Source organism: Poecile atricapillus, chromosome 15, assembly GCF_030490865.1.
Source record: "Poecile atricapillus isolate bPoeAtr1 chromosome 15, bPoeAtr1.hap1, whole genome shotgun sequence".
In the NCBI taxonomy this organism is placed as follows: domain Eukaryota; kingdom Metazoa; phylum Chordata; class Aves; order Passeriformes; family Paridae; genus Poecile; species Poecile atricapillus.
Genome location: NC_081263.1, coordinates 8,247,295 through 8,275,087, shown reverse-complemented (window position 1 = coordinate 8,275,087; position 27,793 = coordinate 8,247,295). Strand labels below are relative to the sequence as shown.

At 65.1% G+C, this 27,793-nt stretch overlaps 1 protein-coding gene across 3 annotated transcripts; it reads right to left on the bottom strand.

Annotated features, from left to right (window-relative positions):
- Nucleotides 1-269: 269 nt before the first annotated feature.
- On the bottom strand, nucleotides 270-27,793 carry SLC12A5 (solute carrier family 12 member 5). Of its 3 annotated transcripts, XM_058850285.1 has the most exons (27): nucleotides 27,514-27,793; nucleotides 14,201-14,295; nucleotides 13,837-13,968; nucleotides 13,478-13,624; nucleotides 12,762-12,816; nucleotides 11,773-11,903; nucleotides 11,410-11,651; nucleotides 11,120-11,331; nucleotides 9,087-9,254; nucleotides 8,038-8,136; nucleotides 7,811-7,868; nucleotides 6,990-7,164; nucleotides 6,069-6,187; nucleotides 5,676-5,774; nucleotides 5,469-5,588; nucleotides 5,193-5,297; nucleotides 4,936-5,104; nucleotides 3,866-4,061; nucleotides 3,616-3,785; nucleotides 3,397-3,528; nucleotides 3,125-3,232; nucleotides 2,829-3,014; nucleotides 2,562-2,749; nucleotides 2,225-2,239; nucleotides 1,530-1,663; nucleotides 938-1,046; nucleotides 270-798 (listed from the first exon to the last, which is right to left on the bottom strand). In XM_058850285.1, the coding sequence occupies exons 1-26, from the start codon at nucleotides 27,545-27,547 to the stop codon at nucleotides 955-957; spliced, it is 3,381 nt and encodes a 1,126-aa protein (XP_058706268.1). In that variant the 5' UTR covers nucleotides 27,548-27,793; the 3' UTR covers nucleotides 270-798; nucleotides 938-954. The 3 variants fall into 3 exon arrangements, with proteins under 3 accessions (XP_058706268.1, XP_058706267.1, XP_058706270.1); XM_058850284.1 differs by having other exon boundaries at nucleotides 270-1,046; XM_058850287.1 differs by having other exon boundaries at nucleotides 270-1,046; nucleotides 2,829-2,951; nucleotides 27,514-27,792.

Below are 27,793 nucleotides of genomic sequence, written 5' to 3'. Positions count from 1 at the left end.
TTAGTGCGGCGGGGGAGCAGGGTGGGAGTCCGGGACACCCCTGTGCCAGGCCGGAGCAGGCACTGGTGCCTCGGGGGTCCCCAGCACCCATTCGGCTCCAGCCGCCGGACAGAGACCCCGGCTCACGCTGCACATGGCAGGGCCTCGGCGCGGCTCCAGACACCGCAGCTCACACCGCGACCGCTGCTGGGGAGCAGCACGGGAGAGAGAGCCTGGAGTTCAGGCAGGGGGGACAGGGAACACCCCCAACCACCCTAGGGCAGGGCTCCTGCTCTCACGGCCTCGCTGTGCTCCAGTACCTGACCCCACGCAGCCGCCCCCCACCCTCTGCCTCCTCCAAACCATCGTGCTGCATCTCCACAAGCTCAGCCCGCGGACTCCAGAGACGACGGTGCCGAGGCGGCGGCGAGCTGGGGCTGTCCGGGCCATGGCGGCGAGGGGCAGCGGGGGTGCAGCGCCGCGGGGAGCGGCCCCGGGCGCTGCCGGAGGCGGGCAGAGGAGCGAGGGGAGCGCGGTGTGGGGGCCTCTCTCTCGAGGCACAGGGCACGGGCGCGTCCAGCCGAGTCTGTGCAGGAGTAGCAGCACGGTGGGGCCAAGGTCCGTCTCGGCACAGCCGCCCTCCTGCCCGGCCAGGGGCTGCAGCGGCAGTGCTGGGGCTGGCGGTGGCGGCAGCGCCGAGCTCTGATGCTCAGTCCGCGGTTCACTGTATATATTTATATATAAACAAGGACAGCAGTGCTGTGGTGTTGCAATGAGAAACAGCTGCTCTGGTGCTGGATGCTCCCGGAAGATCTGGTGCTGCAGTTCGAATGGAGAGATCAGGGGCACGGCCAAAGCCAGGAGAAGGTTCTGCGCACCGGCTGCCATCCGGCCTTCCCTCCTCCCCTCCGGGAGCGCGGTGCAAAGGGGTGGCGGGGCTCTCGGTGTGCAGACAAACCTCTCTCTCGCCGTCTTTCAGGAGTAGATGGTGATGACCTCCCGGCCTCCACCACGCACCAGGAGCACTCTGTCCAGATGCTCCGTCAGCACCTCCAGGAACTCCATGTCTGCACAGCTGTCAAGGAGGACAAACTTCACACTGGAGCATGGGGACAGCCCTGTGCCATCCCTGCCCAGCCCCAGCTGAGCCTGCAGTACTGACACCTCCACAACAGAGCCAGGAGCTGGCAGGGTCAGTCCCAAGCCAAGGGGCCAGGGAAGCCCAGCCGTGCTGGTGCTGTGCAGTGGGCATGGTGATTGAGCCAGCAGAGGGCTGAGCCCCACAGACCTCTGCCCGGGCCCCTGTCATGTGCCATTGCACCCATGGGTTGTAGGTGCAATGTCCCACCACCCATCATGTGCAGGAGGGGCAGGCTGGTGCCAATGATAGCTGCTGGACCCAGTCAGGAGCAGGAGGTGTGGGGGTGGTCCAAGCTCAGGAACTAGACCTGTGCCTCCTGGCACTCGCCTAAAAGACCCACCAGTTTCGGGGAAGACATGGACCCTGGTGCCCCTGGCAGTTTTGACTACTGGCCACACAGGAAGGATACAGTTCTCATCCCCTTTCCGGTTACGGGGAGGCCCTGGCATGTTCAGCAGGACCAGCTTGGCATCCTGGGACTTCTTCACGATCACCTCATTGAGCTTCACAGCCGTGTGCATCCTCCGCACGTTGGACTGGTTCCTGTGGGTGACAGCACGTGTGGGCACAGGACAGGTACAGTCGGCCTCCAGTCCTACACCAGGCCCAAGGGGCCACAGGGCACAGTGGCCTCCTGCCCCAGAGCAGTCCAGGCTGCACTGCAGCACAAACTCAGCCTGCAACAAGCATTGCCAGGCACTGCACTGGTGACTGAGACTGCACTAGTGGCCATGTTCCACAGGGCCATGCATGGTGCCCATGGACAGTGGCAATCACAGCTGCCTGGGGCCAGGCTGAGTGGGAGTGAGCAGGAGCAGACGGTGTGAGTGACACCATGGGTGCCTGAGCCCAGGCTCGCAGGGAGCTGCTGGCAGCACAACGGGGCAGTCAATGAGCGTGTGGTGCGGGCAGTGCGCGGAGCACGGGGCTGGCAGCCAGAGCCGCCGCACTCTGCCCGAATGAACTGTCTGGCACTGCAGCTGTCACAGCTCACTGAGCCGCCCTCCTGCACAGGGGCAGCCCTGATGGCTCCCATCATGCTGCCCCATGAGCACAACCCAGCTCCCCCCACCCTCCCCGGCACCCAGCCAAACCCAGACTTACAGGTTCTCCCACTCCCTGCCAGAAGCATGATGAGGTCGGAGAGAGAGAGGAAGAGAGAGAGAGAGAGAGAGAGTGATGAACACCAGGTGTGCACCCCCACTCTCTGCAGCACACCCATCCCTTGCCAGCACAGTTCTACACAGGGACCCCTCCCCACTTGCCCCCAGCCCCTCTGCGAGGGCACACTCAGAGCACCCAGGCTGCCTGACCACTCCTCACGGCAAGGATCGAGCTGGTGCTGCTGAGGCCCTGCCTGCACCCGCCTGGCTGGGGCAGGCAGGGACAGCCAGGATCACAGGGCATGGGTGGGACAAGGTAGCAGCATGGGGGGCCATACGGCTTCATGCTGAAGAAGTCCTTGATGCCCTCGGGGCTGACAGGGCTCTTGCTCTTGTTCTTCTCAGCAACAGACTTCTCCTTGGTCCAGGTAAGATGCACCTTCTCAGGGGCTGCCTCTACCTCATCACCAGGGGACTGAGAGCTGCTGGAGAAGGTGGTGGCATTCTTGTCGTGGATTAGTTGGACCTGCAGAGGGAAGAGGGGAATGGTGGGAGGGGCCTGGGACTAGCTACCTGCCTGACCATGTCTTGGTACCACCTCTCACCTCCTCCTCTGGCTTCTCCTCGCCGTCGGCAGCCTGCTCCTCGGGGACGTTCAGGCGCAGGCGTGTGTTCGCCGGGTTTTTGCGCCGGATGGAGCCACGGGACTCATCCGTGATGCTCTGAATCTGTGCGGGAGGGGTCAGCCAAGGGACTGGGGCACAAGAGGGCTTGGCTGGGCGGAGCCTAGCCTGAAGCCCAGTTCTTCATCAGGATGAGTGTGTAGAGCTGCAGGGCAGCTCGGTTCACATCAGAGCCACCACAGGGGTCAGAGCCCACCCAGCCTGTCCTGCAGCCTCACCTCCCGCTCCCGCTCATTCTTGGTAAGGTGCATTTGTTTGAGGATCTGGGAACGCTGCTCCATCACCAGCGTCTTCTCATAGGTGTAGGCAGAGATGTCACTCTCATGCTGTGGGGAGAACAGGAGCAATTTGGGGCTAGGTAAGCTGTACCAACTGCTCCCAGCATGGCCCAGCATGTCCCCCCATGGTGCTGTGTGCTCCATGTCAGGCTCTGTCTGGCCCTCCCATGCACAGCATCCCTGCCTGCAGCATGTCCCGTCCCAGTACTCACCATCTCCACCACCTCCACCTCTGCGGTGATGCGCAGGTGGTACAGGAATGTGGTCAGGTCCTTCTTCATCTGGATGCTGTTGTCATCCATCTGTGCCACCGTGAAGATGCGCATCTTGCACTTACGCCACACCTGCAAGGGATGGGGGAGGCTTGGGCACGGCTCGACAGGGATGGCCGCAGCCCAAGCCCCAGCCCCGCACTGCAGGGCCCAGCCTACCTTGTGCTGCCGCAGGAGGAAGGGCAGCAGCATCAGCATCCCCCCATCATGGACAATCCACCAGACATCAATGTGGCCCTCTGAGAACCGCTCCTGGTTGCCCGGAAACATGGCAACATTCTTGGCCACCAGCAAGGCCAGGTGCCCAGCTGTGGTCTCTCGCACCAGCTCTGGGAGGGGAAGGGCCACGTCAGCCAGGGCTGCTTGCAGCCCCCCAAGTCCGGCAGTGCCCACCCTCCACGGTGCCTACCAATGAAGTTCCTCCAGGTCTGGTGGTCCTCCTTCTGGCGCCAGCTGCGGGGCCAACCCACCAGCACTGTGTTGTGCTGCAGCCCCCCCAGCCCGCTGGACTGGATGAGGTGGGACATGCCATCCCGCAGGTTGGAAGAGATCACCACCTGACAAAAGCCCTTCACCTTCTCCGCTTCCATCAGGCGCCGGATGGACTGCAAGGGAGAGGGAAGTCAGAGAGATTCCAGGGCCTTGGGGACGGGTGTGGATCACAGGCACAGCAGCTGCCAGGCCCAACCCAGGCCGGATGAGGTACAGGGTGTAGGGCATGGGATACAAGGCACAGAATGGGGGGGTGCAGCATATGAGGTACAGGGCTGTGAGGTGTGGGGTGCAGGTCCTCACAGGGTGCCTGGGTCTCTGTGCCCCATGGCAGGCTGGTGGCTCCAGGCCAGGGGGCTGATACCAAACGGTGCACAGAGCTGGCACACAGCTCTGCACCGTGCAGAGCGGAGGGTGTCCTTGTGCCAGGGCTCTGACAGGCAGCAGAGCAGCAATTAGAGTTATTTACTCTGAGAAATTATAACATGTCTGCATGGGAGAGAAACTGTTTGCTTCCGAGGGCTTAATCTCATTAATGTGCCGCCCCGCGGGTGCAGGGGGTGGGGAGTGCTCTCACTCTGGCGGGGAAAGGCTCAACTCCCACCTTGCCTGTCACGGGGGCCACAGAGGCTGTGGTGAGTGCTGAGGCTGTGGAGTCCGCTCAGCCCGGCAGCCCCTGGCTGAGCACTGGGCTGTGCTGTGACGTGCCATGCTGCGCCAAGTCCTGCAGCAGCTGGCCAAGACTGGGACCAGTGCTTGCCTGGTGCCAGCATCTCTGGTGTCTTGGAGGGGAAGAGGGGTCCAGAGCTCCCTGCTGTGAGCACCATTGAAGCATGGATCCTCAGGCTCTGCCTGATGCCACTCCAAAGTTCTCTGGACCATCCCAGGGCCACCAGCCTTGGCCAGGGGGCAGAAACAAGCCTGGGCACCTGGGGACCAGGAGCACCTACTGCTGGCACAGTGTGTCCCAATGCAGGCAGCTCTCACCTCCTCTGCCCTCTGCGCCTGAGGATGGTTGTCCAGGAATGTTCCTTCTAACACAGAGGCCACGATAGTGAGGCCCTTCCCAGCCTTGAGCTGTGACGTGAAGGACAGGAGCTGCGGGTGCACCACATTCTGCTCCTGGTCCCCGCGGACCAGGACCAGCAGCTGCGGCCTGAAAGGAGGGTCCTGCAGTCAGTGCCCGCAGCCAGCTTGTCCCTTCCCCAGAACCCTCACATCCCCATCTCCCTGCCCAGCCTTACCTCCAGTTTTTGGTGTGTGGGGGCCCTTCCTCCAACCGCAGCAGGGCGTAGCGGGCTGCACTCAGGGACAAGCCCCGGATCCCATCACCCCACTCCTTCTCCGCCCTGCAGGAACCAGCAGCACATAAGGGATGCCCATGGCTCTGGCCACAGAGCACCACGCTGGCACCCTGGAGCATCCTGGGACAAGGAGCCTGGGGAGCTGAGCAGCCACGCTGAGAGGCCATGTGGCCACGGGGGGCTGGCCAGGACCTGCAGCGCCACGGCCTCCCTTACCCGCGGTACTCGATGTATTTGTAGATGAGGCCAGCGATCAGCATGGCCACCAGTGCGTAGTACCAGGAGCAGATGAACATCAGTGCCAGGCAGAGGCTCATGCCCAGGAAGGACAGGGTCCTGCAGAGAGCACAGAGCTGTCAGCATGCCCTGAGTTCCCCACACCGGGGTGTCCTGGGGTGTCCTGCCCCATCCTGCCTGACTCACCAGTGGTAGTAGCGGAAGCGGGGTCGCCAGTTGGGCGTCCTCAGCAGCGTTTGCACTGCACATGCCAGGTTGACAAACATGTAGCACATGAGGAAGAACCTGCAGGAGAGAGTAGGGGGCTGAGTGGGTGCACTGTGTGGGACTGATGTCTCCACACCGCCTGGCCCCGGGGTGGCCAATGCTGGAGCTGGCCCCACTGATGGATAGAGAAGCAGTGCCATGGAGAAACTAATCCTCAATGCTGACCAAGATGGGACCCCAGAGTCCCTGCAGGGCCCCTTCTTCCCAGGCAGGGGCCAGGGCAGCAGGTGCATTCCCTCCCCAACAAGGAGCAGAGACCCACACACGCCACCCGCTGCTTGTGAAGGTGCGGGTCGACAGCACGCTGCCTACATGGAGAGGATGGGAGCCACCTCGTCCAGGGAGGCGATCAGGATCCCGATCTCGCAGATGCAGGCTGTGAGCAGCAGGGCCCATGTCGGCTCCCCATTGGCTTTGCCGTGGCCGAAGACCTGGAAGCGGGGGGAGAGGGGCGCGTCAGGCTCTGCGGGGCCCTGTAGCCCTGGGCAAGGGTACTCAGTGCAGCCTGATGAGACTGGACCCTCCCGTATACCCAGCCCTGGCAGGAGCGCTGTGTGCTGTGAGCTGGCACATGTCCCATGCTGGAACCTCCCAGGGCTGGCTCCTACTGACAGTACAATCCCATTCCCGGCAGATCCCGTGGCTCTCTCCACACCCAGCCCCTGCACCCCCACCAGGGACGAGCCCCAGCTCACAGCCTGGCCACAGCCAGCGGAGAGTCGGGCACCCTGCGCCTGGGACGGACACGCAGCCGGGGGAGAGTGGCCCCTCCTGCGGCTGTGGGGACCGGGGGGGCCGGGGAGGGGGCCGGGGGCGCGTGTCCGGACGCATTAGAGGGTGCGGGCGGCGCGAACGAGAGCTCGGGCTGGGGCTGGCAAGGAGAAGGAGGGAGGATAAAATTAGCCTGCTCTTCCCTGGGGGGAGCTGTCGGGTTGGATTTGGAGAGATGAGGTTGTGGGAACGCGTCTTCAGAGAGCAGATAAAATATGAAGCGGCACGGCAGCGGGGGGGAGGGAATTCTGACCTTTCCCGACACTCTCCTCCCACCGATACCGCAGCCAGAGCCACCACGGCCGCCCACCGCCGTGCCGGTGCCGGCGGGATGAGGGCAGGGACGTGGGGCTGCTCCGGGCAGGAGGCAGGGTGGGTTCCCACCGGTCTCTCGTGCTGGTGGGATCTGCAGCCACTGCGGGCGCTCAGGGTAGGGCAGCACGGGACTCGGAGGCAACCTACCCTGAGGAAGGGTACGATCCCATCCCTGGAGATGGCTTGCAGAAGGCGGGGGGCTCCAGTGAGACTCTGCAATCCAGCCCCACAGGTGGAGAAGAACGAGCCAATGACAATGACCCACGGGGACGGCCACGCCAGGGTGCCAACCACCAGGTTCCCGTTGACAGCCTCACCAAACCTGCGGGGCATCAGCATCACCTGCGGTTCCATCCCGTGACCGAGCCCCGAAAGCACCAGCATCACAGTGGCACAACCCAGCCCCCCACAACGACACCACTTTGGGGGGATGCGACACAACTGGGCAAGGGCCCACCCCCTCAAGGGGTGAGCAATGGAGCAGAGGTTGCCAGAGGTCCGTCCTCATCCCTGTACCCGTTAGCGTGGCCAAGGACAAGGGCAGGTGTGGGACAGGACTCCTCGTCCCTGTGCCGGGGATGATGCGTGCAGTTGGATCCTGTTTGTGTTGGTGCTGGCGACCCAGAAGTGTCACCTGCCACGTGCGGTGAGCAGGGCTGCCCCAGATAGGCAGGAGCACAGGCAGCCCTGCCTGTTGACAAACAAGTGTCTGCCTGCAGCCGTGGAGCGGGAGGAATGCAGCAAAACATGGATGATGGGGGTGCAGGCAGGACCTCAGTGCCTGTTACAAGCTCCAGCCCCCCTGCCCGGTGACACCCACAAACCCCCCAGTGCCCCTATGTCTGTCCAGTGCGTCCTGGTTGCAGCCTTCCCCACACCTCTGCCTGCCCCTGGGGCTGCCCCTGCCCCATCCTGTTCTGGGGGGCTGCCAGACTCTCCCCATGCCCCCATGGCCTTGGGACACTCACTTGTCACGCAGGACGACCCCCTCGATGCATGCTCCAAAGAGAACAACAGAGCTGATATCTGCCAGGTGGTCAAGGAGAGCCAGGAGGATGCAGAGTCCTGCCTGCCCAGCCAGTGGGATGCTGGGACCCTGTTCCCAGCCCAGTGAAGCACCCAAGATCAACCTGCCCTGCAGAGCCCACCCACCCTCAGCCCCACAGCCCAGGCTCAGGCAAGCTCTGAAGGATACAGACCGCAGAGGTGGTGGCAATGGCCAGGATGGTGCCCGTGGGGATGGACTTCTGGGCATCCCGCAGGTCTCCAGAGCGGTTGGAGCCAGCCATGATGCCTGGGGAAAGAGGGGATGGTGTCAGGGGGAGTAGAGCTACAGCCCATACCCATCCCAGATGCCCTCATGCCAGGCAACGTGTGAGCCCTGGGCACAGCGGGGCACTGCTCGGTGTGCATCACGATGGGAAGCAGACAGGATGGGCAGTGGAGAAGGCATTGCTGCAGCTTGGGGTACCCAGCCTGCTCTTCTCATCCCCCCCAGCGCTTCCCCCCCTACCCCAAACCGCAGTCTGAGGCCACTCAAGGATTAGGCTCAAAAGCTCTCAAGTGCCTTGTCTCATTAGCCCTTAATTAGCTCAGGCAGGGACGGTGGCTGCCGCAGGGGCAGGGACAGGGTCCAGCCCCGACGCTGCTCTGGGAGGGCAGGAGGTCAGGCAGGGACACGACTGCACAGGCGGGTTCAACACAGCCCGAGGGATGACCCGCGCTCCGGCCGCAGCAGCAGCCGGGGCAGGATCCCGCGGCACCGGGGGACAGGCGGCCTGCAGAACCCGGCACCTGCTGGGGAACGGGCAGCGGGAGGGAGGGCAGCGGATGCTGAGCGGCTGCCGGGGACCCCGCAGCGCCGGACCCTCCAGCGCTCGCCGTGCCCGGGCCAACCCGGGGGCTCCCGCCGGCTTTGGCCCCGGCGGAGCTGCAGGGGAGCCCCGGAGGCTTCGCCCCGCTCGGCTCGGCAGCGGGACTGGGGCGGGGTGGAGGGGCTCCTCTGCCCCCGGAGAGCTAAAAATACCCAAGCGGCGGGACGTCAGCGCGCACCGGGCGGCACCGTCAGATCTGGAGCGCGGGCGGCTGCGTGGGAGGCGATGGCGACCGGCCGCCCCCGCGCCGCCGCTGTCACCGCCGCTGTCACCGCCGCAGCCGCGCGGGGGTGGCACACGTGGGGCTCCGCGGAGCACGCCCGGCCACACGTGCCCGCTGTGCCCGGAGCGGGACCGAGGAGACTCCCACCTGTGACTGAGGGGAAGTAGATGCCGACGAGCAGGGTGAAGTAGGACGTCATGTCGCTGAAGACGTAGGGCTGGTCCATGTCCACTGGGGTGTCGGGGGAGCTCACTGAGGGAAGCCCCCGCTTCTCCACGATCACGCCCTTGGTCAGGTATGAGCTCCAGAGGTTCTCTGTGAGGAGGGAGGAAGCCGGGCAGTGCCGCCGGTGTGAGATGGCCACAAGCTCCATACCCAGCACAGCATCCCCACCCCATAGGGATGGAGCCGGGGCGGAGGGTCTGGTTCTCCCTCCCCTTCCCCGGCCTCACTGAGCAGCCGGCTCAGCCAGCAGACGGGGCTACGGGACCAGAGGCTGAGGATGGCAGCATAGGTGGGCAACCAGAGCAGGTTTATACTGCTGCTGGCAGCACCCCCGCAAGATGCCGGAGCAGCTGACCTGAGATTGCAGTAGCAAATAATTAAGAGGGTAATATAATTAATGCTGATCAACACAGGTTTAAGGGAAGTGGATCGTGTCAAAGTAACTTGATAATGTTTTTGATGGGATTATGAGTGCGGGGCTGATGTAACAGGCTTAGTGTCCCTCCGCCTGCTGTTTTGGCCGCAGATCGCGGGGAGAAACTGGAGCAGTGGAGAGCAGCCAGCACCGGGCAGGGTGGGCTGAGGCAACTGCCCTTGGCATGTCACTGCCAGGGGGCTGCAGCAAAAGGCAAAGGGGACCAGCCCTCAGCCCCAGGCACTGAGCGCCCTTCATGGCTGCGCACAGGTGACAGATGGGGCTGGCAACCCCTATTGGCCTCGCCTGTCTCATTCTCCCAGAAATGTGTGTTTCTCCCTACAGGAGACCCCTCACGTACGGCACAGCAAGCTCCAGTCATCTCTGCCAGGGTCAAACTGTGCCACCTGTCTCAAGATGCTGCTGGGCTGGTCACCCATGTCACCAGCCACCCCAGAGTGGGGTCCTGGCTCTATCCTGATGTCCCCAGTGCAGGAGTGTTTGCTGCCTGTTGCCCTGAGAGAGACCAGTTGGGTGGATGAGGGTCTGCACCCCCTCCCCAGCAGTACCATTGCCAAAAGGAGCAGGTTCCACCCAATACCTTAAAAAAGCCAGGAATCCCGTATCTGACCCAAAAGACCTCAGAGTGGGACACCATCGTGAGGCTCCCAAACACCCTGTGACTGCACTCTGCTAATCACGGTCACAGCTGTAGCCCTGAGCACCACGTGCTCAGCCAAGCCTGAGCTCCCATGCCTGTGTCCACACAGACACCAGGGCAGGACGGCTGGGGCAGCCCTGCAGCCATCAGGGAGGACTAATCCTGCTCATGGCTCTGCTGCTTTCCTGAGTGCCAACAACCACTCTGGCATGGGGGTCTGCACACACCCTCTGAATGTGGCACAGAGCATCAGCCTCTGCCACCCACTGCTGAGCGTGAGCACCTGGCAGATGTACCAGCATCTCCAGAAAAACAGGTCATAAATGGCTCCTCCCAGAAAATTCATGCATCTTTCTGTGGTCCTGGCCACTCTCCCAGCAGGGCTGTAGCCACAACAGCTAAGTGGCCCCAAGAGGTGATCACTTCTCTCAAAACCTCAAATCAATACCAGCACTTCCAAAGGCCAAGAGGAAGCAGAGGGAGGATTTATTCCTCCCCAGCCTTTGGGCATCATTCACCCCAGGCTGACACAGACTGCGTGCAGGTGGCTGCAGCGCCCTGCTCTGTCACACGGTGCAGGAGTCTGTCCCACTGCCCCACACAGCATGAGCACAGCTCACTGTGCCTCAGGAGCAGAGTGGCCCCCAGCAGGGATCACCCACATGCCCTCTCACCTGGACTGTTTGCCCCCACACCTGGCATGGCTGAGGGGCCATGCTTAGGACAGCTTCCCACGGCACACCTCCACCAGTCCTGCTGGCAGAGCTGCCCAGCAGGCACAGCCACTGCCCCACCACAGCTTCCTTGCACTTCCTTCTCCATGCTCCATTCCCATGCCTTCATGCCCATGTTCCCATGCCTCTCTTGGCATGTGCTCACCTTGGATGAGGCCGCTGGCAGCGCCGGGGATGCCCTCGATCTCAGTGACATTGTTCATGGTGAAGTACTCATCGCAGGTCGCGTTGAGGAAGCGGGAGGTGCAGAAAAGCTCCCAGAGCTTGGAGCCAACCGTCTCGTTCCCCTCCACCACCATCTTGGTGCAGAGGTCAAAGCCATGGCGTGAGAGGGTCCTGTTGCCCAGGAGGCAGATCCTGGGGGGACATGGGCTCTCAGCACTCAGCATTTCAATGCCCCAGCCCTGCTGCCTCCCTGCAGAACCCCGTACTCACGGGAAGCTTGGTGGGTCAAAGGCCGATTTGATGACACCGGCATAGATGGCAAGGATGGAGAGGATGACACAGCCCAGGAAGACCAGGGCAAATTTGTTGACATATTTGACACCCACAAACACGACAGTGGCCATGCAGGTCAGCACACAGGTGCCGTACACACGCATGTTGTTAAGCATCGCGGCCGCCTCCCCGCTGGCGTCCTCTGCCTTGAAGATGGCCATGGCCGGGAAGATGTAGGCCTGGGAAAGAGTCATGGCATCACCACCTGGCTAACAGTCTGCAGAGGGGACCCCTTCAGGCCCTCTTCCCCGCCAGGAGCTGAGCCCATGGCACTGCAGAAGTCAAGGACCAGGTACGTACCAGCAAGATTTCGATGGTGCCCAGGATATACATGGCACCGGCAAAGGTGGTGCCCAGGTAGAAGCAGAGCCCCACAGCCCCACCAAACTCAGGTCCCAGGGAGCGTGAGATCATGTAGTAGGAGCCACCCGCTGTCAGAGAGAGCAAAAGTGGGTCCCAACCTGACCCCAGTGACACCCTCAGCCCTGCCAGGTATCCCCGAGGGCAGACTGGAGCCAGGATAGCCAGAGGCCCTGCTCCAGCACTTGGAAAGATGCAGAGCAGCAGGAGTGACCACACTGGCAGAGTCATTCCCCAGGAGCCCAGCACCAGGTGCTATGGCCAATGGCGCAGGTGCTCCCTGGACAGCAGACAGGAGCTGGAGCCCCAGGGACCTGGGCCATATCCTGCTCCATCCTCCCAGAGGAGCCCTTAGAGCCGGGCTGCCAGGATCGATGGTCCCGCTGCGGCAGCAGGATGATAAATAGCTTTAATTACACCCCGTGTTGGGCTGTCAGTGCCGTGCCCAGCCTGGCGCAGCTCACGGCTCCCCAGGGCTCCGCAGGGCTGGCATGTTCCGGGGGAGGCAGCCAGGCCACGCACCAGCCGGACCCCGCGGTGCCTCCCGCGGGGCAGAGCCCACACACAGCAGTGTCCGGCGATGGGAGAGCCCAGCGCATCCCCCAGCCCGCGGCACCCAGCACGCCCTGCTCCCATCCTCCTGCCGTGCGGCTCCCGGCTCCCCGCGGCCTCGCCAGTCTGGCGGAGGGAGGAGCCGCGGCTGGCGGCTCTCGCTGCCATCTGCACCTCGCGGCTTTGGGGACGGGTGGCGGCTCCAGCGCTGCGCTCCCCCGGGCCCTGGGGATCCCGCGCGGGCTGGTGGCAGAAGGCTGGGAGCGGCTGGCGGCCCCGGGGGATGCTCTCTGGGAAAAGCCCCTGCAGGCACCCCACCCGGCAGGGACCGGCTGCCCGCACACGTGGCACACGCGTGGACGCGGGCTTGGCTCTACCTGGCACCACACCGTTGGTGGCGATCGCACTCATGGAAATGGCCGTCAGCATCGTCTGCGGGAAGAAACACAGTGTGCTCAGGAAGAGCTGGGCAGAGGGACAGGGGAGTGCAGGGGCGAGCTGGGGCCATCCTAGCACATGGCAGAGGGATGGGGGAGTGCAGGGGCGAGCTGGGGCCATCCTAGGACATGGGGCCCCCTGGGGCCACGCTGAGCTGTGCCACAGGGCAGGGATGCCCAGGGAAGACAAAGGAATAGATGTATGGGTGGGTGGGCAGGCAGGGCTATTGTCTGGCAGCACAGCTGAGAGAGCTGATGCCTTGGAGGGGCTGGCAGCACTGGGGGGCCTCAGGCTGTCCAGGACACTGGATAAGGCCAGCCTCTTCCCAGCCTCTGCCCTGGGGTGACTGTCCTGGTGAGGTGTCTCTCTGCATGGTACCAGAGTAGGGGACCCCCATCACATCCCCCTACATGACAGCTATGATCTGGGTCACCATTTGAGCACCATTCCACTGCTGATTCCTTTGGGAAGCTGAAAGCTTCTCCTTGCTCTAAGTGGGGCAGGAGCTAGGGCAGGGGCAGAAGCTGGGGCAGGAGCAGAGCAGGGCATGGTGGGGCTGGTAGCTAGTGCACCTCTCCAAAGTCCAGCCAGTCAGACTGGTGACCCCCAGGCCATGGGCAAGGCCAGTAGAGGCTTATCTGGCTCCAAAACTCACGCAGGAGCAGCAGAGGAAGACCATGCAGAATGACTCCATGATGCCAGCGATCCCCACCACCCAGGTGAGACGCAGGAAGAGGATGACTCCAAAGATGTTCTGGAGGCAGGGCAGGTAGACACCCATGAAGGTGCCCATCCGTGGGGCCTGTTGAGGCAATAACAGTTATCAGGGCTTAGGGGCCTGGCTGGGAGAGGAGCAAGAGGTCCCACTCCTCCCGCAAAGCAGCCAGGAGCACAGGGTAAAACTGCCCTGGTTGAGGCCAAGGGGTCCCCGTTTCCCAGGGCAGTCTATGGCCTGGCACTACACAGGCATGGGCTGGAGAGGGAGGGAAGGTTACCTCTCTCCTAAGTCCTCACCTGCACCGGCTTCTTCTTGCCTCCATCGTTGTTCTCAGCCTCCTCATGCTCCCGGCTGCCCTGTGGCAGGTTGGTGTAATTGGCCAGTCCACTCAGCAGGGATGAGACCATAGGGCTTGTATCCATCTCCTCCTGTGTAGGGCAGATCCCGAGTCATGAGAACAGTCCCTTGGGACCCCAGCCAACCCCAGAGACCTCACCAGATGCCACCCCAATGTCTACCCCTTCAGGAACGGCTTTGGCAGTGCAGCAAGGGCAGGTCTGGGGCTCTGGCATGTCCCAGTGCCCAGGGTGCAGGTTGGGTGCTGTGGAACAGCTGCTTAGCTCAGCTCCCTCCCCCTGCCCCATTGCCTGCATGCCCTACCTCGAAGAGGGCCATGTTCTTGCCATCGTACTCTTTGCCCTTCTCCAGATCCGTGCTGTTAATGAAGGGGCTGCTCTCCTTGGGATTGCCATCGCCTGCGGAGACACCACTGAGTCAGTCAGGCAGCCCCTGCCCCACTCACAACCTGGAGAACACCCACCCCACAGGGTCACGGCTGTGAGGGGTCACAGCTGCCCGTGGCTCCTGCAGGAGAGCTTCCAGGGCTGTGAGCACCATGCCCCAGCCACCAGCATCACCTCCCACACCACACACGGGCAGGGGCTGCCATCCCCAGGAGCCACACGCTGCCCTGCCCAGCCCTGCTGACGTGTGGACCCGCCGGAGCCCATCCACACAGTGAGGCAAGCGGAGCGGATCCGGAGGGAAGGCTCCGGCGGGATGCGCAGCAGCAATAACTCACGGCGTGGGGTGCGTGCGGGTGAGCGCACTCGTGCAGGTGAGCGCACTCGAGAGGGTGAGCGCACTCGAGAGGGTGAGCGCACTCGTGAGGCTGAGCGCTCTCGGGCTGCCTTCCGCGCTGTGTTTGCACGGGTTGGGCGTGGACGGCCTCTCGGCATTAGCGCAGAGGGGATGGTCCCGGCCCAGTGCTTGGGAGTGAGGGGACTGGCCAGGTGTCTGGTCCTCCTCCCAGACACGCACCACAGGAGTGGGGGCCACAGGGTGGGAAGGCATCTGGAGGTGACATCACTGAGGACAGGTGATGCTTAGGGCAGTGGAGCCACCCACAGCAGTGCCAGGCCCATAGAACTACCAGGAGAGGGGCCACAGCCACTCTCTGCATTAATGACCTAGTGCAGAAGAAACCTGGAGTTGGCTTAATAGCGATGAAAACAGCTGAGCTGCAGAGCAGCAGAAATAAATCAAGCTGGAAATGGAGCAGCAGTGAGGATGGTACTGCTGGAGCAGCACAGCTCCAAGAGAAGGCCCAGAGCAGAGAGCCATGGGGGCCAGGAGCTAAAGGACGCAGTCCTGGGCAGAGCAGCTGAGGAAGCACCCATGGCACAGGTAAACCTGGGCAGCCAGGCTAGTCCCCAGCCCTCAGTGCGGGGAGAGAGGCTCCCTGCCACACACCCATCCCACCACCACAGCCCTGAAGCCAGAGCAGTCACGCTGCCATTGGCCACTGCACTGCTGGGCAGGCTGCCCGCATGGGCAGGGTCACAGACCATCTCCACACTTTGGGGCCAGGGAGAGAACTGCCCCCTCCACCATCCTTCAGCATGGAGCCTATGAGTGCCCCGGGACAGAGAGATGGTGCCCTAGCAGTGTAGTCACCCACTCATGGTGGCAGTCACAAGACAGACCCTGCGACCATTTGGAGCATCCTGGTCCTTTGAAGATCGCCACTCTCCTGCCAGTTGACTCATATTCGGGATCCTGGAAGCCCGTGTGCAGCGGTGATTCACCATCTGCAATTCCCTGGCAGACAGGGTGCTCCTGGCTGACCAGGAGGTGAAGCCTCAAGTGCTACAGGTGACACCGACCTGCAGGCTGGTCCCCGACTCCCACCATCCCTGAGCTCCTCCAACATGGGGCAGCAGGGCAGCAGTGTTCCCAAGGGCACAACCAAACACCAAAGCACAGCCCACAGGCTCCTCCTGTGCAGGAATGGCTATGGCAGTGGCACTGGGACATCCTGCCCCACAGGTCCCTCAAGCTTCACTCCGAGTCCCCTTGGACACACATCCAGCACCCAGGCTGCACCACTGGCATGTGCCTGCCCTGTATCTCCCACAACAGGTCTCATCACCAACCTCATGCGCTCCTTGCTCTGTGTTTGGTCTAAAGCCCCACTGAACCCTGCTGTCAAACAGCAATGGTGTGGGCTGGCAGCCACCCACTCGCCACAGCTCTTGCCCACCTGCACCAGCTCTGGGGACCACATTGATGTGAAACATCCACCACACTGACAGCCTCCAGGCTGATGCTGTGGCCATCCCCAGTGTGGCAACACAAGGGTGCAAGAGCAGGGGTGGCTGGAGCTCACCTTCCCCTTGGGGCTGGGTGGCAGCGGGGGACACGGGCAGCTTGGCAGGGAGACGTGCTTGAAACGTGGCAAGGCTCTGGGACCCCTCCGGGAGAACGGAGCCCGCGGGGGCCTCGCCTCACCGCCTGGTACCCAGCCGACGACATCACCGTGCAGGTTTCCATGGCAACGGCGAGCCACGGCCGCCTCGGCTCCCGCTCTTATGTAACGGCGCAGGCAGCCGGACGCTGGCCCCACATGGCACCCGCGCCCCGGCCCACCGGAGCCTGATGGATGGCGCGGCCGGACCCCCGGCCCAGCCCACCCCGACCCCACGGGACTGGCCCTGCTCGGCTCCACACGACAGGCGCCAGCAGCACCCTGGGGTGCTCACGCTCCAACCCATGGCACCTCAACAGCACCCACAGCTCGCAGCCTCTCCACCCCCGCCTCTGGCCAGCGCTCCTCACGCCGGGGCCACGGCCCGTGCTGACATCACCCAGGCTGCTGGGGCTGGCCCGTGGCGCAGGAGCCCCTCGCCTGGTGATGCTGCTGCGAGGATCAGCACTGGCAGAGGCCTTGGGCTGGTGAGCATGAGGATGCAGCACGGCTTGGGGAGACTCTCAGTCTCCCACGTCGCTCCAGCCCCACAGACTGGAAGGAGTTAAGCACCAGGGCGCAGGGTCCCAGGTGACAAAGCGCTCCAGCTTCTGCTCCTGCTCCTGCCGGAGACCATTTTGCCGCAGCGGGGCTGGTGCAGCCTCTCCCCGGTAGCTGCCTCAGACCCGTGGTCTGAAGTCAGGGGCAGGCAGGGCAGGCAGGGCAATGCACCCGCCCCTCACCTGCCACTGCCGCGGCCAGCCCTGCCCAGCGGCACAAACGGGGTGCTGCCTCCCGGCCCTGGGGACACGTGGGACACTATCAGTGTCACCAACGCCCACGGGGCAGCCAGGACAGAGCAGCGCAGGGCCGGAGCGCTGGACGGGGCTAGCAGCCCCAAGGCCAGCAGCCGAGCCGGGAGAGACAGTGTGAGCAGAGCCGAGCCGAGCCGTGCCAGGCTTCGATCCCGGCGCTCAGCCGCCCCCCTCCCCAGGGATCATTCAACATGAATCGGCCTTTTAATTTGCTGCGGCGGCTGGAAGGGCTGGCGGCGGGATCGCTGGCAGGAACCCGCAGCCCCGCCGTGGGCACCGCGCAGCCCCACTCTCGGCAGGGCTTCCACCAACCTGCCTGCCCGGGGCAGCCCAGAGCAAACGCGGCAGCGCCAAAGGACCGTCACAGCATCCTCGAAGCCCCCCAAGGCAGTGCTCAGGCAGAAGCACCAGCCACAATTTGATCTTCTAATGGCTTTTTGCTTAGCCCTAAATTGGGTTGGGAAGCGTCATGTCCCTTATCCCAAATCCTCCCTAATCGCTTTACACGGCGCAGGGCACTGAGCACTGGCTGGGGTAGCCCCAGCAGCCACCCCCCACGGGCTAATTAACCAGAGCTGCTGCCAAGGTTGCTACCCGACCACGGCCGGCCCGTCCCCTCCGCAGCATCCAGAGCACAGCGAGCCCCAGCCAGGGACATCGTGCACTAGGGCTGGGGCACTGCCCGGGAGGTGCAGTGGGTGAGAGGGGCCCCGACCTCACAGCCCTCCGAGCCTCCATCTGTACTCCACACGGGGCTGCTGACAGCTCCTGGAATCCCCTGTGCCACCCCCACTCCGCTCCCCTCAGCCCCAGGGGCAGCAGCAGGGCGATGGCTGCTCACGGCACTAGGGATGCCCTGGGGCTGTCCTGGAGGTACACAGGACACCTTGACTTTTGCCACAGGACACCTGGACTCCCTGGGCTCCGCCTGCAGCAAGGGGCACCCCAGGGTGACCCCAGCAGGCCAGCGAGCACATGGGCGAGCACGTGGCCCTGGCTGATGTCCCCAGCTGCTGCCGTTTTGCAGGAGCTGCTGGCCAGGGAGCCACGCTGCTGTTCTGTCACCTCCGGCTATCAAGGGGACTTGGCTGTACACACACTGCCTGGTCTTGGGCTGTTGGCCTGGGGCGCCTAGGGCAGATGGGGATGGCCAAGGTATTCTTATGCAGTGGCATCTCTGCGCCCACACGGCTTCCTTCTACCCTGCACAGGAGTGCCTGATAGCTGCCCTGGGGAGGGCGGCCCTTGGAGAGGCCACACAGCCCTTGCAGCCCCACTGAGGCAGAGATCACTGATGATCAGAGCAGCGCTGGCTCGTGCTGGCAGTGTCACAGCAGAGCCAGCTCCAGCTGCAGCGTGGCAGGGGAGCAGGGATGGGGGTCATGGGTGGGATGGTGGAGTAGGATGCTCCCCCCATCCCAGGGCTGCACTTTCCCCCTCCAGCCAGCAAGCACACCCAGTGGCCTTTTGGGCTGGATTCCTTCACTGCCTGACCCAAATTGGACCAACTGCTACTTCAGACCTATCCTCTGCTTTCCTAAACCCAGGATTATCCTCCCTTTGATCAGCCAGCCCTGCAGCACAGGATTTCCAGCACAGGCGTTTTGCCTGGCTGCATTTAAACAGCTTCCCAGATTCTCCGACAGTCCAAGCCCTGCCTTAGAAATGGCCATGGATACAAGTTCCAGCAAAGCTCCTGGTCCTGGATCTGGGCTCCCCAGGCATCGCAGTGCCCCCGGGCTGGGTGTCAGCATGGCACCCTGCAGTGGGGCTGCGGCTGACATCCCAACACTCCAACCAGAGCAGCGCAAGGTGCCAGCCCGGACACTGCAGGCAGCGGCCCTGCCTGCTCCCCACTCCCACCATCTCCCCAGAGGGTCTGTGCTGGTCCAGCCCCTGTTGGGTTTCTGGGGCTGGAGCCCTTCCAGCCTTTGTCATGTGGCTCCAGAGCATGACCTGAGTGGGGACACTGCTGACCTTTCTGACAAATAATGCCTAAGTGGTACCCAGGGTTTCAGTGGTTGCTCTGGGCTTGGCAAGTTGCTGGACAGCCAGCACTGGAGCAGCCAGGACATGTGGAGGGGGCCCACTGGCATGCAGCAGCTTTGCCACCCAGCAGGTTTTCCACGGTCCCTGCAGACAGCCCTCATGATGGGAGTTCAGCTGACCCCTGGCATCGGGGGATAACCCAACCCCCCACTGCAACCACCCTTGTGTGGGGAGCTCAGCTGAGCCCCTTCTTATGACAATCTCTGCTCCCCCAAGCCCTCCGGGCCCTTGCTTCCTCCAGCCCTTCACCCACTGTCCCAAAGGGCACCATCTCACCAGGCTCAGCTCCAGGGACAGTCTGCCTGGTCCATCTGTAGTGGCACTGTGTCCAGCCCTCCTGCAAGACCCCAGCATGGCAGAACCGCCTGCTGCCACGTCGCTGGCACTGCTGCTATGGAAATCAGTGAGTGGGAGAGATCCTGGTGCTGCAGAGGGCAAGGGGAGGGCAAGTGGCCAGGGAAGGGCATGGCCGAGGGCCAGTGCGACAACCCCAGCCCAGCAAGGTGCTCCCAAAAGTCTCCTGCTAGCCCTGACCTTGAGCAGAGCGGCAAGTAAGCAAGCAAATAAACAGACTGGGGTCAGGAGAGCAGAGGAATACATAGAGCCCCTCTGTGGCTGTGCCCAGAGCCTCACTGTGGGCAGCCGGGACCCCCACAACCACTGCCATAGCCAGCCATGTGCTCCCGGCTGGGGCTTTGATAGACCCCACGAAGGGGCCCAGAGAAGAGACTTGGCGGGGCCTGGGAGGGTCAGAGGGGCACTGCAAGTCCTCCTGGGCACACACTGCATTCCCCTGGCTGCAGCCCACCCCTGTGCCCTGCAGGAACACCCGCAAGAATGGGGCCTACGCTCCCTGGCTACCTGGTGATGGACGTGGTCCCAGGAGGAACGGGGACCCTCACACAGCTCAGTAGTGCCGGATGACGGGAGGGGCGAAGGCCAAAGCGCCAGCAGGGACGGGGCTGCTGCGGGGCGGAGCGGCCCCTCGCCCACGACGGACAGCGGCCCTGCGCCAGGGCTGCAGCGGGACGGGGCACAGCGCGGCGCGGCACGGACCGGACCGGACCGGCTCGACTCGGCACGACAGGGCTCGCTTTGGCTCAGCTGGGCTCGGCCCCGGGACGAACGGCTCTTGCGGCCCCGGAGCAGGGCCCGGGCGGCCACTTCAGCACCGCGGACAGAGGCGGCGGCTCCGGGGGGTGCGGGGGGCGGCAGGGAGTGGGGGGCGGGAGCGGAGAAGGGAGCGGGGGGCGGCTGCCCGGGATGGGGAGGCGGCTGCCGGAGATGGGGGGGCGGCAGAGGAGAGGAATGGGGGGGAGGGCAGCGGGGGTGAGAGAGGAGATATGGAGAGATGGGGGGCGGTAGCCGGAGATGGGGGGCGGCATCAGGGAGGGATGGGGGGGCTGCAGCGGAGATGCGGGAGGCAGGGGTGGGGGGCTCCCGGGCGCGGGGACCCTTGTGGGGGTCCCGGGCGGGCGGGAGTGGGACTGGTGCAGTGACTAGGGGTGCTGTCCGGGAGGCGGCGGGGCCGGCACCCCCCGCCGGGAGGAGGCTCGCTCGGAGTACAGCAAGCAGCCCCCGCCCGGGAGGAGGCTCCTCGCTGAGCCCCGCACAGCTCGGCCGCACCGCCGCTTCCCGAGGCTGCCGCAGCGGCGGGAGTGCGGCCGGGGATGCGCGGAGGCGCCGGGAGCGGGAGCATCCCCGCACCGCTCGCCGCAGCCCCGCGGGGCCGCGGGCGGAGAGCCGCCGTCGCGGCCGGTGCCGGTGCCGGTGCCGGTGCCGGTGCCGGTGCCTCCCGCCTGCCCCGCGGCAGGGCACCCCCAGCCTCCGCTGCCCCCGGCTCCGCGCCGCTTCTGCCCCGCGCCAGCGCCGGCTCCCGGCCCGGTGGGGGCGGCCGCCCCGGGCCGTCCCGCTGTCCCGCTCGTCGGTGCCGATGCCGGTGCCTCACCTTGGCTGGCGCCGCCGTCGCCGTCCTCGCAGTCGGTCAGGTTGTTCAGCATGGCGCCGGTGCCGCGGCCGCTCGCTGCCGCCGGAGCTGGAGCTCTCGCTCCGCAGCAGCCGCGTCCCCGCGCCGCCCCCCGCGCCGGTGGGAGGGGGCTGCAGTGCGGAGGCGCCCGGGCTCACGGCTCACGGCTGATGCCGGCGGAGCCCAGCCCGGCCGCCCGCTTCATCACGTATGCGGGAGGCATTGCCCCCGCCGCGGCGGGGAGGGGGGGCGCGGCGGCGGGGGGGGCACAAAGACGAGCGATCAGAGCGGGGCCGCCTCCCGGCTGCGCCAGGCGTGGGGGGGAACTAGGGCAGCGCTGCGGGCCCGGCTGGCGCGGGCGGGACGGGACGGGACGGCCCCGCAAACGCACCGACCCCGCACCCGCCCCGGCCCCGAACCCCGCCTCCAGCCCCCGCACTCCGCACCGGCCCTCTCACCGGCCCCGCACCCCACACCAGCTCCCGCACCGGACCTCGGCGCAGCCTCGGGACCTGGAACACACTCAGGGTGTACAGCGGGGCAGAACCCGTGCCTGCGGGACAGACGCATCCCCAGAGGAGGCTGAGGCCCGGGATGACGGCAGCCCCTGCCTGCGTGGCCCATGCCCCGGGACAGACGGCTCCCGGGTGGGCAGCACCCAGCAGGTCACGCAGGGGACCCCTCTGCGGGCACCGGGGCTCCGGCTGTGGATGGAGACCCCTGCGCCAGTAGCAGGACTACCCAGGATACACGGGGGAGGGAGGGGACATCCAGACCACCCCACAGGAGGGCTGGGGAGATGGTAGAGGTGATTAACCCTCCTCTGGCCAGCTGACCTGCAGCACAGGGAATGCTGCCTGCAGAGGGGAACAGGCTTAATGTGACCTCCCCTGGTGACCAGGGGGCCAGGATCACGCCCATAACAACCTTTTTAGACTTGGACAAAGGTTGCAATAGGGCCAAAACTCCCAGGCCCTGTGCTGTCTACGGGGGGCCCAGCTCTTGCAGCTGTCACCCACAGGCCAGGGACACAGGCCACTCTCGAGTTGGGATTGTAGAGGGACCCTGCAGGGCTGCTTGAAGCCCCCTGTTCTCTCATGCACTTAATCCGGGAGGATCCCCCAGCCGGAGCTGGCTGCAGCTCCCGGCATCTCCTCCGGCACAGGCTGAGATCATGACAGCCCGCTGGCCTCCGTTACTTCTTGACGGCTGTAATTAATTGTTTACTTTCTCCTGGTGCGGAGCCAGCTGCTCCGCAGCGAAGATGCTCCCCAGCCTGACCTCGCGGCCAGGAGAGAGGCTCAGACCCCTCACCCCAGCCCGGCAGGCAGCATTGATCCCTGCCCTACGGCTGCAGCCAGGACCCCGGGACCTGGCATCCCTGGGGAGCTGCAGCAGCACAGCCCCAGCTCCATGGCAAGTGGCACAGGAGGGTGGCAGGGAGGATGGGCAGTTCAGGGTGGGCAGCTGAGGGTGGGCACCCCCCACCCAGGGCTCTGTGTGGCAGTCACCACATGGGGCTGCCCCTGTCCAGCTGCAGCAGCATCAACCCCTCACACCTGCATCCCGCAGCCCTGAGCAGGAGCCAGCGCTGGAGCACGGGGCTGGCCCACTCCCAAGGGTTGGGAATGGAAGGAAGGGGCTGCAGACAGGATGCAGTGGACAAAACCACCGTCCCATGTGGGCCTGGGGGGTTAGAGGGCACCCCCAGCCACCCCAAGGAGGCTGTGGATGGGCAGAAGGGCAGTGGGCCAGGGTCCAGCCAGCCACGGTGAGTGCCAAGCACCAGAGGGTGGTTTTTTGCAGGAGGCCACAGTGCGTGGGCTCGGCACAAGAGGGATTTTCCTACTAAAACAGATGCAGGGGAGGGAGCACGTGAAAGACCACTAATCCCCTAATCCCTGGATTATGGCTCCATTTCAGGGGTTGGGATTTGACGGCAGCACAGTGGGCTACGCTATCAAGACTGCATTGGCTTAGCCTGTGCACAGGGTCCCACCAGCATGTGGGGACAAACTGAGGGTGTCTCTGAGGCAGAGGAGACTGAGGGGGCTTGATCCCCAGAAGAGCACTGGTCTTAACCCTGGTCCAAATGCCCATGACTGGGGTATCTGGTGCAGCGTGTCAAAAGGAGAGGTCTGGCACGGTTTGGGCATCATCTATGCCCGTGCCTTGCTTGCAGTCATGCTGCAGGCAGCACAAGGGCACGGGGAAAGAGGAAGACAGACACTTTTCCCTGACCATGGAGTGGGGGATCAACTGCAAGTGGCTCCTGAGTCCGAGTAGCAGGCAGGATCCTGGCACCAGGCCAGGCAGAGCATCAGTGCCCCACTTAACTGCAAGAGGCTGCCCAGGAATGACGACGGAGAGCGACCAAGCCAAGAAGGATCCCTGCAAAGTGTCCTGTACCCCTGCAGAGACTCCTGAGAATGTCCCAGACCCCTCTGCATAGAGCCTGGGTGAGGGGAGCCATTCTCAGACATTCCCAGGGCTGGAAGCCTGGCCACCGGCCACACAGCCCTTGCCTATTATCAGCAGCGGTCAAACCTCCCAGGAGCGAGACACGTGCTGGAGTGACTGGGAAACCTCCTGAGGGCAGGGAGCGGGCAGCCTGGCAGTGTGCCACCCGGGCAGTGAGGGCAGCTGTACTGTGGAGATGCCGGTCAGCACATTGCACTGCCTGCTGTGATCCCTGGGCACTGCCAACAGCCTGTCCATCCACATTCTGCCAGGATGGGACACCCAGCACTGAGGGCTTGAGGCATGGGGGCAAGCAGCTCCCAAAGAAAAGAGCTGGGACAGGAGAGATCCCAAGATGATGGAGGTGCAGCCAGGCAGAAGGGCAGCGATGCCAGCCAAGTGTTGTAGAGGGAGGTTTTCGTCACAGTGTGCCCTCACCACGCTGTCCTGACAGCTCCACGAGCCCAGGGGCAACACATCCTGCAGCACCCTGGCAGGATGGAGCACTCTTGTTCATCACCATCCAGACAGGTTAGGGCCCTGCCACCAGCATGGGGCAAAAGCCGAGCCCAGAGCTGACACGGGCACCAGCTGGGTCTTGACACCAGCTGCAGCAGCAAGACAGGACATGGAGGGAGGTGCAGCATCCCAAGGGGCTGGGAAGGGAGCCACAGGAGCCACTGCAGCTGCCTGAGGCTGAGAGCAGAAGAGCGGCAGTGGGACAGGGCTGGCAGAGGCCATGGGGCAAGGCTGTGAGCTCCTGCGTCATGCGAGCCCAGCACAGCGCGCAGCTGGCGCAGCGTCCCCAGCTGCCCTTGCCCAGATGTCTTGCCAGCAGCAGGGCCGTGGCAGTGGGTGGCTGGGCAGCCTGGCACAGGGATCAGCCGCAGAAGCAGCCTCCTCCCACCAGGCCCCGCTCCTGGCGACAGAGCTGAGGAGCCCCCAAGCAGCCCTGTGGCAGTTGCAGTACCCTGGGGATTCCAGGCAGCCGCTGCTGAGCCAGGGCCTGAGGGCCCAGTGATGGCCAAGGAGCAGCTGCACGGCCACTTGCCAGCCCCTGTCAGAAGGGTTTGGGTGCAGAATCAGCTGATGAGACATTGGAGGGTCGTGTCCCACACAGCACCCCTCACTCAGCCCCACAGCCTGCGCAGGGACCTCCACTCTGGCACCCCCCTGAAGCACCTGCGGTGTGTTAGTGGTATGGAGACTCCTTGGAAAATCTACTACAGGCAGCTGATGGGGCTTCGGCTGCTCCACCCCACCATATCATCAGCCTCTACCTGCCGTACCCTTGGCTCTTCTAATGATATCCCAAGGGCACCCAGTCTGCCACAAACCTGATCTGAGTGTCTGCAAGGAGGCTGGAGGAGATGGTGGGTCTGAGGGAGCCTCCTTAGCAGCCCCTGTCCCTCACATGTACCCCTCTGTGCACGGTGCCCCAGGTGGGGGCCCTCAGCAGGGGCCCTGCATGGGGGTGCAGCCAGGGCTGGTGGGGTCCCCACTCTACCCAAGCCCCCCTCAGGGCCTCACCTCCCGCCTGGGGCCAGCCTCACACATCCGCCCCACAGAGCCTTGCCCATGGCTTAAGGCCCACAGCCCCATGACCCCAGGGGGGCCGAGAGAGCTGCTGGACCCCCTCAGCACCGAGAGTCACGGCAAGGGTGACACCGGGACCGGTTTCCATGGCAACGAGAGAGGCTCCTTAACTGGGTGGTTGCCATGGCTACTGCCGCCGAGCCCGACCGCTCGGGACACAGAGGGCTCCGCGGTGGCGGTGCCCCGGTGCCCTCTCGGGCCAGGACGGCTGCCCCACGGGCAGCGCACCGGGCGCGGGGCCGGCAGCCCCACACGTGCAGCCCCCGGGGGGAGGCCAGCCCCACGGCGGGTCCCAGGTGGAGCACATGGATCCGGTCCCGCGGGGTCCGGCCCGCCTTGCGCTGGCGGTGGGAGCGGGTCCCCGCGGGCCGGCGGCACCGGCGGGTCCCGGGGGCGGGGCGGGGCGGCGGGGGCGGGGTCGGGAGGGGCACACCCCCACCGGAGCCGTCCCGTCCCGTCACCGCCCCCTGGCGGCGCCGCGCAGCCCTGCCCGCCCCCGCCCCACGGACCCCGCACGGACCCCGCACGGACCCCGCGCAGCCCTGCCCGCCCCCGCCCGCACGGACTCCATTTCCCGGGCCAAGCCCGGATCCCGCCGTACTCCAGCAGTGACCTGCGCCCGGCCCCGAGGCCCCCACGGCGGAGCCTTGTCCGTGCCCTGCCCCTCCCGGCACCGGGCGGTTCCTTCGCCGCCACCGCCCCTGCCCGGGGGTTGAGATCCCTCCTCAGCACCACCCGCCTGGGGCTGCTCCAGGGCAGGGCCTTCCCAAAGGGCGGCCCCGGGAGCCGCAAGGCACCCTGAGCACGGCGCCAGGTCACGGATGAGCAGGGGCCCTCCTGCTGACCCGGGGGTCCCCGCACAGCCCCGGCACTGGCAGCACGGCCGGCTGCAGCCTTCGCTCCCGCACCGCCCCGAGATCCCCGAGATCTCCGTCACTCTGTCCCGCCACGCGTGACACTGACATGGGGCCAGGCAACCACCGAGCGTTCGCCCAGGGCCGAGTCACTCCTGGGACCATTCCTGCCCAGGGCTCCCGCCTGCCATCCGCAGCCCCTGCCAGTCCTGCAAGCGCCAGCCCCATGCACCCCCTCCCATCCAACCCCATGGTCTCAGCGCTGTGGAGAAATGTGGGATGCGAGGAATCCCTGAATGCTGCCAACCCCTAAGTAGCCACCCTGCCATGGCCACGACCACCCCACAAGACAAGGCAGCTCTAGCAGGACCAACCACTGGCTGTCCTCTGGGAGGGCACAAGGTCACAGCTCAGCCAGAAGGATGTGTCCCTTGTTCCCACCATGGCCACTCAGCATGCCCACCCCAGTTTCCCTCAGCCCCCTCACCAGCAGACTGGCTGCCAAACCGAGGAGTTGTTCCGGGAGGGCCCCAGAATTCAGCCACAGCCCCAGCTCATCACAGTCTGCTCCATCCCAACATTGCCCACAGGCCAGGCCCAGTTGGCCCAGCTGCCATAGAATGGCAAGTGTCCCTGCATCCCCTTGCCACTCGATGCAGCCCTACATCACCCACAACAGCGTGATCCTAGACAGGGCCCCCAAGGCCAGAGCCCACTGACGGAGGCTCAGCCCAGCCCGGGTGTCGTGGTGTCTGTCCGGCTGCTCGCGCCTCCCACCCGCGCCCTTCGCCGAGGGTGCAAGGTCACAGCTCCGGCAGCACGGTGCTGCCGTCGGCCGGTTTTCTGGGATCGATACGGCTCTGGTGACAGCAAAACCCCACCGCCACGTCCCCTGGGCACCACGAGGTGATGGCTGCCGGCTCCAGCGCCTGTGCCCATGGCAGCCCAGTGGGCACTGCTGCATCCGAGGGCTGGCCACAACTTGCCCTCACCCGGCTGGGCAGCAGCCACTCTCCACCACTGTTCCCTGGGGAGCAGTATGTGACCTCGCACCCACAGCCGACCCACAGCCGCAATCCCGCTCCATCCCGCTGCCGCTCCGGCAGCGGGAGGTCCTCGCTCCAACAGCCTCCGGTATGGGGACGGAACAGGGGAGCTCCCTGAGGAGCGGAGGTGGCCGCGGAGAAGAGTCTGGGACGAGGGGTCCTGCCCGGGGGGCTGAGCCCCACTCCCTGCTCTGCACCTCCCATCTCCTGGATCCCGCAGCTCCGCGCCATCCCTACTCCGGGGGTCTGCACTGCCTCCGAGGGGCCAGACCGACCGCAGCTCCGCGCCCCCCATGGTGCTCGGACCGCCCGGCCCTCTTCGCGGACCCTTCTCGCGGACCCTCCCCGCGGACGCTGTCCTGTCCTGCCCCACGGATCCTCGTTCCGGACCGTGTCCCGCCTCCTGAGCCTCCCCAGGCCCCCCTTGCCCCCGGCGCTCACCCCCGCCGCCGGTGACTGTGAACCGCCCGCTCATGGCCCCGTCGTCGCCACAAGTGGCTCCGGCCCCGGCGGTCGCTGAGCGCGGCCCCGCCGGGCGCTGACCGGGGTCCTAGTGCCCGCGGCACCGCCCGCCGCGCCGCCCCCGCGGCCGCAGGGCTGGCTCCAGTCCGAGCGGATCGGCTCGGCCCCGCTCCGGTCGGCTCGGTTCGGCCTCGTTCTGGCCGGCTCGACCCGACGGGACGGGACGGGACCACTCCGCCGCGCCCGGTCGGTCCCGCAG

Bases quoted from the DNA above. Each gene is read 5' to 3' on its own strand.
- SLC12A5 (XM_058850284.1), bottom strand. From the start codon at position 27,547: ATGAGCGGGCGGTTCACAGTCACCGGCGGCGGGG. The intron at 7,165-7,810 runs GTGAGTGTCCCA...GATGCCCCGCAG, and splicing joins GGGGTCGTCCTGCGTGACAA to GTTTGGTGAGGCTGTCAACG. The intron at 3,015-3,124 runs GTGAGGCTGCAG...ACTGGGCTTCAG, and splicing joins AGAATGAGCGGGAGCGGGAG to GCTAGGCTCCGCCCAGCCAA.